The sequence below is a fragment of the Vigna umbellata genome, chromosome 5, assembly GCF_029865625.1.
Source record: "Vigna umbellata cultivar VRB3 chromosome 5, Vumbellata_1.0, whole genome shotgun sequence".
NCBI classification, from domain to species: Eukaryota; Viridiplantae; Streptophyta; class Magnoliopsida; order Fabales; family Fabaceae; genus Vigna; species Vigna umbellata.
This window is the reverse complement of record NC_142169.1, coordinates 14,549,842-14,560,088: the sequence shown is the minus strand read 5'-3', so window position 1 is coordinate 14,560,088 and position 10,247 is coordinate 14,549,842. Positions and strand designations below refer to the sequence as shown.

Genomic DNA, 10,247 nt, shown 5'->3' with positions numbered 1-10,247 from the left:
ACAATCTCATAATATCATTAATTTGGTATTAGAAGTTTATTCTTGAGGGATATTTGGAATGGACATTGCATCAACTTTCTTGCAAGTTACTTTCCTCCCATATTTGATGGGGAGAATTATGGTCTTTGAAAAATGGAGTCTTACATAAAAGTATTGGATTTATAGGAAGTCGTGAAAGAAGATTATGAAATACTTCTATTACTTGATAATTCCAAATAAAGACCACAAAGAGAAGAAAACCAAAAATAAGGCAAAGGCAAGATCATGCCTATTTGTTGATGTTTTTGAAACCATATTTACTAGGATTATGAATTACAAGTCAACAAAGTCAATTTGGGATTACTTGAAGGAAGAGTATATAGGAATGAGAGAATTTAAGGCATGCAAGTTTTGAATTTTGTGCAGGTGTTTGACCTGCAAATTGTGCAAGAGTTTAAGATGATTAAAGGTTACTCAGATAAATTAATAAGCATTACTAACAAGTTAGATTGCTTGACGCTAACTTTTATTACTCAAGAATAGTTAGAAAAAATTTTGGTTACAATTCTTGAAAGATATTAAACATCAATAATTACATTGGAGAATACAAAGGATTTGTCCAAGGTTGCTTTGGCAAAAGTCATACATGCTTTACAAGCCCAAAAGCAAAGAAGACTTATCCAAGGTTGTTTTGGCAAAAGTCATACATGTTTTACAAGCCCAAAAGCAAAGAAGACTTATAAATCGCATGGTTGAAGGTACTCTCTCTAAGCAAAAGTTCAAGTGTTAAGACAAGATCGTCTAGAGAAAATAAATTGTTTAGTAACTCAAATTTTGAAGTTTAACGTATAACACTTAACGAAATATCATTTGGTGAAGTATAACATCTAAGAAAAGTGCATATTAGAACATCCTTATTAAACACAAGCAAGATAAACAATGACGTGTCAATAATGAAAGGATAAACAATAACTAACAACATCATGTCTAATGAAAGAAGCAGTAAACAATGTATATCTTATCAATTGACACTACTTTGAAAAGCATAGACTCTCGTTGAACACTTATATGACGAATCATGCTTCAACGCTCTTTTAACGTAAAGAACTTTAAATGCATGAACGTATTATACTTTTTGTATGCTTTGTTTCTTCTCTCTTTATATGTGTAGATATTGACAATACTAAGCTTTACTCAAAAGCACAACACATGGATAAAAAATACATTGTGAAATAGCAAGACATTCCTGAAATGTTTCCCAAAAACTTAATGTCCTACCATAGTTGTACAAGTTCTTATTTCTAAAACAATGTTGCTCTCCTTAAGACAAAGAAAAATAAAAATCTTCGTACGAAAAGCCACTTACTCTGAAGAAGGTAAACTCTTTCTGATTAACAGTCATATCGAAGAAAGCTATATAAGGAGGACTCACAAAAGATAAAAAAAAAAAGAACCTTTGCTATCATTGAACTGTTACATTGTTATTCACTTTAAAAGCTTACATAGTTTGAGTCCATTCTTAGAATAAGAAAGAATTATACAAGTTTTCAGATCTCATTGTATTCTAATTATCCTCTCCTTAAGAGTTATAAGAATATATACTTATATTCAAAACAATGATTAAGTTTATAGATTCAGAAGTGAATTAAAATACTTGTATTACTTAACTTAGTTGAGTTAAATGTTCTAGATAATTATCTAGGGTTGATACCAAAAATGGTTAAACTCAGACTAGTCAGGTTGACTAGGGGATCCAGAAGTTGATGATAATACTTGTATACCAAGAGTGATTTATACTCGTTTGTAAGCTTTGAAAAAGACTAGTGAAACTCGTTAAGAGGTCTTAAGGGAGAATTAGACATAGCTCAGGTTCAGTGAACCAATATAAAAATACTTATGTTATTTATTTTTCTGTTTAAAACGTTTTCCTAAACACTTGCTTGAAAACACAAGTGTTTAACAACTATTGCAGTTTAACTAACACTCACAATAATTATTAAATGTTGTTTTTGTGAAAAGTTTTGAAACAATATTCAACTCCCCCTCCCCCTTTCTAGTGTTTTCCTGTATTTAATGTTGGAACACGTAAAAAGAAAATCTACAACAAAAACAAGTTTTAAGGAAGTTACAGTACTTAAAATAATTACAACAAAGGAAAGAGTATAAACAAAAGTTACCCGCCTTGTCAACATTGTGGTAAAATGGGTTACCCTCCATTTAAATGTTGGAAAAGGCTTGATGCAAAATGCAACAAGTGAAACAGACTTGGTCATGAAGCAATGATTTGCATGGATGCTCAAGTTATTGATCACAAGGAGGAGGATCAACTCTTTATTGCTACCTGTTTCTCAAGTAGTGGTTCAAGTGAAAGTTGGTAATTGATCGTGTTGCACTAACCATATGACTCATAACAAGGAGTTGTTCAAGGAATTAAAATGCACACAAACTTCAAAAGTCAAAATGAGCAACATATAACAGCCAAGGGAAAAGGTACCATTGCAATTAAAAGTTTTATTGGAACAAAGCTTACATCTAATGTTCTATATTTTCCAAAAATTGGCCAAAACTTGTTGTGACTTAATTGATGGAAAAGAACTATGAAGTTTATTTTGAAGGCAAATATTGTTTGATAAAATATACCTCTAGTCAAGATCTTTTCAAGATCAAGATGAGAGGAAAGAGCTTCACCTTTAATCTATAAGATGAAGAACATGTTGTTTTTCCTATCATGGAGAATGTCACATAGTTATGGCACAAGAGGATCGATCATTATCATCATCAAGGATTATTATTATTTCAAACAAAAAAAATATTAGTGAAAAGGTCTACCTAATTCAAAAGTTCATCTTCCTCATTTACAAGGATGACAATTTGGAAAGCAACACAAATTTTTTCATAAAATACTCTAGAAAGCAACACAAAAGCTTTAATTGGTCCATAATGACTTATGTGAACCATAAAGAACATCATCTTTCAAAGGTAGAGTGTACTATATTATGTTCATTGATGAGTTTACAGGATTTTGCTCGATTTTCTTTTTAAAATTCAAGTTAGAAGTAGCTAAAGTTTTATGGAAGTTCAAACAAATGATGAAGAATCAAATGGACTGCAACATTCAAGCTTTACGATCAAACAAGGAAAAAGAATACACTTCAGGAGAAATTAATTAATTTTGTGAAGATGCTAGCATAGAACACTAATTCACTACTCCTTACACTCTCCTAATAAAGTAGGAGAAGAAACATATACATTATGGAAATAACAAGATGAAACATGAGAAAAATCTATCGAAACAATTTTGGGTTGAGGCAACAAATACTACAATCTTTCTTCATGATAGACTTCCTACAAAGGCACTAAAGAATCCTACACTGTTTGAAGCTTGGTATGGAAATAAACCATCTTTAAACTTTTTAAAATTGTTTAGTTGTTTTTGCTTCACCTATATTCCACAGGTTAAGCATGATAAACTAGACAAGAAGGCAATACAAAGAATTTTCGTAGGCTATAGCACAATGTTTAAGGCTTACAAAGTCTTTTAGCCATAAATAAGAAATATTGGCATAAGCAGGGTTGTACACTTTGTGGAGAATGAAGAATGGAACTGAGAGCAGAGAGATCAATTCGTAAAACAACCATATTTCCTACTATCACAAGTTTGAAGAACAAAGAGAAGAAGATTGGCAAAATGAGATGGTGGATGCCACTTTAGTCAAAGGCACTAGATTGCTTTATGATATTTATCGATCTTGTTGCATTGCACTTTTTGATCTTGCGAGTTTTGAATAAGCAAAGAATAATCAAAACTAGAAGGCTGCAATGGAGGAGAAGCTTCACATGATCATAAAATATAATACATGGTAGCTTGTAGACAAACCTCAAGATAGAAAAGTCATTGAGGTTAAAAGATTGTTCCAAACCAAGATAAATGAAGATGGATTGATTAATAAGCATAAAGCAATGTTTGTAGTTAAAGTTGATGCTCAACTTTTTGAAGTGGACTACTCAAACATTTGCACTAGTTGCTAGGCTTGCTACCATCGGGTTGCTCCTAGCTGTTGAGCTCAAATGGACTGGAAGATGTACCAATTGGATGTTCAATTAAAATTTTTGAATGATTTCTTGTAGAAAGAAATTTGTGTTAAGCAATATGAAGGATTTGAGAAAAAAAAGGAGAAGGACACAAAGGCCTATCTTTTAAAGAAGGCACTTTATGTATTGAAGCAATTTTCAAGAACATGATACAATATAATAGACAATCATCTATTAAATACAGGCTTTGTAAACAACTTTTCTAAGTCCATTATTTACATTAAACACTATAAGGTTGACACTATCATTATTTCTTTTTATATTGATGATTTTTAAGTGATTGAAAATCATTCAGTCTTAATTGATAAATTTAAGATGGAAATGATGAAAGTGTTCAAGATGATTGATCACAAAGATAATCGGATAGATGTGTTGTGCTCTAAGTCCATAATCCTATGATAACATATGATTTTAAAAGAAAAAAAAATGGAGTAAAAATTCTAGACAATATATATATATATATATATATATATATATATATATATATATATATATATATATATATATATATATATATATATATATATATATATATGGGTTTGCTAACGCGCGTACGCCTGTTTTTCAGTTGGTACATTTTAGCAATGTGTACCGGGTTTTAGTAGAAAAAAATATCCTTATATATCATGTATTTTAAGTTTTAAGACTAAAAAAAAAAAAAGAAACCCCCCATACCCTTACTCACCTCTCTCATTCCTCTCAACCCTTTCTCTTTCCTCTTTCTCACTCCAATCTTTTCTCTGTCATCCCTGTAGCCCAATTGAAAAAATCAGAAACACTTGCTGTTAAACAATCTTACAAAAAAATGATTTTATAATGAGTTTTCATCTTATAATTTTTGTCTTATCTAATTTTATCAAATTTTCACAAGCATAAAGGAATTGGTAATTGACCTGGAAAAAATCAGAAATATTCGCTGTTAAACAATTTTTTACAAAAAATGATTTTATAATGAGTTTTTATTTTATAATTTTTGTCTTATCTAATTTTATCCAATTTTGACAAGCATAAAGGAATTGGTAATTGATCTAAAAAAAATCAGAAATACTCGCTGTTAAACAATTTCTTACAAAAAATGATTTTATAATGAGTTTTTATTTTATAATTTTTGTCTTATCTAATTTTATCTAATTTTACAAGCATAATGACATCAAAGGAATTGGTAGTTGATGAACAATTTCTTACAAAAAATGACTTTATAATAAGTTTTTATTTTATAATTTTTGTCGTATATAATTTTATCTAATTTTCACAAGCATAATGACATCCGAAAAAATTGGTAATTGGCCTGGAGGATTTTTTTAGAGATGATGATTCAACAAATACAGATGATGAAATTAGAGAAGTTAGTGAAGATGGTGAAATTGAAGAGATCTTGAATGAACCTTTGCCTTGAAGGTGAATATGTCAATGACTCAACTCTTTGCAAAGGAAAATTTTTTAAAGGCATGTGTTTCTGATTTTTTTCAATTGGGACTACAGTAGGGATGACAGAGAAAAGGTTGGAGTGAGAGAGATGAAAGAGAAAGGATTGAGAGAATGAGAGAGGTGAGTAAGGGTTTTGGGGTTTTTTTTTTTTTTTAGTTTTGAGAATGAAAATTATTAAAATACCCTTAACCTTAAAACTTGGAATCCATAATATATAAGGGTATTTTTGTCTACTAAAATCCGGTACACATTGCTAAAATGTACCAACTGAAAAACAGGCGTACGCGCGTTAGCAAACCCCATATATATATATATATATATTTATATATATAAAGAAGTAGGAAATATTTTTTTAAAATAAAAACTTTTATAGAATAAAATTCAGCTAATTAATTTTTTATTTATAATTAAACTAATATCATTTAAGAAAATTAGTATAATTCTGTTTTCTATTTTTTTTATAAACCAAATATTTACCACTACTTTATTTCTATTATACAAATTTAAGATGTATTGACTTTTTATTAAGACATTTAATACCTAATTGTAACCTATATATATACATGAATAGAGAGGTTACTGTTAGACATTAAATGTTTAAACAAAAAGTAAATATATCTTGAATTTGTTGCTTTACCTCAAATATTGTTTTTTTTTTTCAAAATCTTCTTTAAAACCAAAGAATAAATATTTGAATAAATATGTTTTTCTATTTTTTTAACTTCATGAGATTAATTGTTTTGATGCAAACACTTTTCATAATTTGGATTTTATTATTAAAAAAAACAGATGCATCTTAATTGTGATCTTATACATTGCGTCAAGCAACGTGTTTAAAAATAATATTTTTATTAATTTTAATTGTTATATTTACTTTGCGTTTGGTTTCATTCCTAAACTGTCTCTCTTATTTGCATCCCATTGAAGCATGCAACTTGTAATTATCTTTGACTTAAAAGACATGCATTTCGTGAAATTTACTCATGATCTTATTTTTTTAATAAATTTTTATCGATAACAGAAAATATTCGTATTGGACAATGTCAAAACTCTTAAAGCAGCAATAATCACCATACTTCAAGAAGTTAGTAGTAAGAAATAACTTATAATTTTTTTTAACTAATTCAAATTTATTAATTATGATAAAAACTAAATATAATATCAGTTTTAACTCAATAATTCTTTTTGTTGATTTATAAATTTGATTATTAGAAAAGTATTTCAGGAAATGTGGTCTTAATATAATAATAGTATAGACACAACACAACACCGAGACAAAAATGTTGCCTTCTCCTTCCATAAATACTGTCATCAACCTTCATTTCTTTCTGTGCTTTGAGTTTAACCTGAGATCCATAAAAGTACACACTCCACACCTCTTCTTCTTTTCTTCAGATCTTCACACCAGTAGTAGCCATGCTCACAACACTAACCAGGTTCCTCATCTTCAACATCAATCCCTTCATTCCCACTCACACTCACATCAAACCTTAATCACTTCATTAATTATTTTGCTTCATGTCTTCTCTCTTCTTAATTAATCATCACTTCCATGTTTCAACTATTCTTTGTTTTTTTAATGTAAACTTTTTCTTCTGATTATGTTAACTAATTAATCTTTTTGCAGGGTGTTCAAGCACACCACCCTAGCCAATTTGCTTCAAAAACGCACCAGATTCTATGCAACTATGGTTGGTGAAAGAAGGTGAGTCTCTTTAAAGCTCTTTACTACCATTGCTAGACTTTTAAGTCCTTCTTCATTTAATGAATGCTATTATTTATCTAAATTCTTTCTTTGTAAGGAAATGAAAAACAAATTTGATCCTTCATAGCAGAAACTTTTGTTCAAAGTTTGTGTTTAGACAAATTGGTCTTGAAAATGTGAACTTGTTAACAGTTTCACCCCACCTTCTTGTGAACTAATAGATATCACAAAAGTAGCATTGTTATGAACTACATCAGTTTTGTTTTTTTTTCTTCTGGGATCCGAGACCCTTTCAAAATCTCCACTGCGTTATTCTGGAGCAAGCTTTTATTTATATATTGGAGGAAAAAGTTATTCTCTTTAAGTTTTCCATTTTCTTTCTAGAAATGGATAGTGGAATGGTAATGCTGTTGCTTGGAACTAACTTGTTTCAGATTTGAGTTTATACATATTCCAACACATAGGAAGTAAAAACATAAGAACTATGTATATCCTGTTCTTAATATCAGATGAAATCTGTCCTATAACTCTTTCTCTCTTTCTGTGTCATCACCAGATGTGAACGGTTAATTCAATGTATATCAGATAAGAAAGAAAAAGTGAAAGAAAAAGTGAAAGAAAAAGGGTTACTGCCAAAATCTAAGAGCAATAGTTAATTGAATTTGAGTCAGTGGCGTTGACAAAGAAAAAACAACACACTGTAGAATATATATATATATATATATATATATATATATATATATATATATATATATATATATATATATATATATAGTTAAGTACATAGCCTTGAAGTTATCAGAAAAATGGAAATAAATTTAAACAAGTGAAGCACATGGAAGAAATGGTGCTAGCTGCCTCCAATTTGCATGTTCTCATGCTGTAGATCTACCAAACACAAACAGCTAACGCGATTTCATGGCCCAATTTTATTTTTAAACGTGTCAGCTTCTAATTAAGCTATTCTTTTACATTTCCCAACTAATAATGGATCCATCCAGCACACAAATTTGAAACCAATCTCAGTCCCCTTTACCACAACCAAGCCATTTTCTTCTTGGTCACCACATTCTGAACCAGAATTTGTAAGTTAGTGGCACTGTAATAATAATGTCCTAGCTCAGATCATTATTATTTTCTTCCTGTGTATATCTGTCTTCTTTAAAAGTTTATTTGAATTTATATAAATGTTCATAGAAAAGATTTAGTGAAGTTTGTATATAGATAGAAAGAAAGAAAGAAAAGGTCTGTCAACTTTGTTGTTCTAAATATGTGAAAGCAAATCCCATTACCAAGGGTACTTGCTTTCCTTGTTTGGTGTTACTTTTTGAAGGGGTTAAGGAACATGCAATCTAAATCAATCTTGTGGGAAGAGGATTTGGTTTGGTCCAAGACATCATCCTCCAACTTTGCGAAAAAGAAATTATGCTTTCTGATTTAGACATGAAGATAAAGGTGACAGCATTATTTAGATAGAGGCCATCACCATTTATGACTATTCCATTATTCCCATCATCTGCACAATATCTACTTCTTTTCTTTCCCATCATCATTCACAATCATCATTCATATTCACCCATCTCGCTTCCAAAAGCAGGCTAGAGGGAAAAGTGGCAATCATAACAGGCTCAGCAAGTGGACTTGGCAAGGCCACGGCCCATCACTTTGTCCACCATGGGGCCCAAGTCATCATTGCTGACAATGACACCATCCTTGGCCCACAAGTTGCACAGGACCTGGGCCCATCAGCCCGTTATGTGGAATGTGATATTGCTGTGGAGGCCCAAGTTGAAGAAGCTGTGAATGTTGCCATGGCCCACTATGGCAAGCTGGACATCATGTACAACAATGCTGGCATCCCAGGCCCATCGGTTCCCCCAAGCATAGCAGATCTAGACCTTGATGAGTTTGACAAAGTCATGAGAATCAACATAAGGGGAATGCTTGCTGGTATAAAGCATGCAGCCCGGGTGATGGTACCCATGGGCTCAGGCTCCATTCTATGCACATCAAGCATAAGTGGGGTAATGGGTGGGCTTGGGCCTCATCCTTATACCATATCAAAGTTTACAATACCTGGGGTAGTGAAATCTGTAGCCAGTGAGTTATGCAAAGTTGGGGTGAGGATCAATTGCATATCACCAGCTCCAATTCCTACACCTATGGTTTTGGCTCAAATACAAAAGTTTTATCCTGGTTTACCCCAAGAACAGATAGAGGGTATTGTGAATGGTTTTGTTGGGTTAAAAGGTGCTAAGTGTGAGGACATTGATGTGGCAAAGGCTGCATTGTATTTGGCATCAGATGAAGCAAAGTTTATCTCAGGTCACAATCTCATAGTTGACGGGGGCTTCACCAGCTTTAAAACTTTCACATTCCCTTCTCCATAACTAACCTTAACAAACAAAATCTTCATCATTGACTTTAGTTTTTATGCACTCTCAGTGTAAATCAACCAATCATCCAAAATCATGTTAACTATTAATTTATGATTGTAAGAGTGTAAAATTTCTCTTTTCTCTTGTCAATTTGTGTAATGTTTTATGGCATGACTGGGTTAAGAATATGTTGGAGCATTTTGTGTATACATGTTTTGATCCAATGCACCTATTTTGAGAGTCACTAAAGTCCTTAGGAAGGACAGCAAAAGGGTGATGAGATGGGATGAAACTTTTGTGTGGTAGTTGTTTAAGGCATAGAGATAGGGATAAGAGTCCTACACATATCTGGCCTGACCCAAGAGATGGTTGACATGAGCAAGCTGTGGCCTATATTTGATAATTCTTTACATTTATTGTGATGGGACATATGTGATTGAAGGTACAACACACTCCATTTTTCTGCATATAAAACATTAATTTTCAAATTTTATTCATATCACCAGCCTCACAATTCAAAATATTAATAAACTTACCCAACCACCATATAGTGTAAAACATGTTAATTAATTTGGTATTACAAACCTAATACCTCAAGGTAAAATGTTGAGATAATGAAGTTTTATGACAGTTAATTACAAATTATTGAACCTGATACAGAATCA

General features: G+C 31.3%; 1 protein-coding gene across 2 annotated transcripts; it reads left to right on the top strand.

Annotated features, from left to right (window-relative positions):
- The first annotated feature begins 6,782 nt into the window (after positions 1-6,782).
- LOC124827547 (short-chain dehydrogenase reductase 2a-like) lies at positions 6,783-9,732 on the top strand. Of its 2 annotated transcripts, none has more exons than XM_047300627.2 (3): positions 6,783-6,935; positions 7,127-7,204; positions 8,802-9,732. In XM_047300627.2, exons 1-3 carry the CDS (start codon positions 6,916-6,918, stop codon positions 9,592-9,594), a joined length of 891 nt encoding a protein of 296 aa, XP_047156583.2. In that variant the 5' UTR covers positions 6,783-6,915; the 3' UTR covers positions 9,595-9,732. The 2 variants fall into 2 exon arrangements, with proteins under 2 accessions (XP_047156583.2, XP_047156577.2); XM_047300621.2 differs by having other exon boundaries at positions 8,799-9,732.
- Positions 9,733-10,247: the final 515 nt, after the last annotated feature.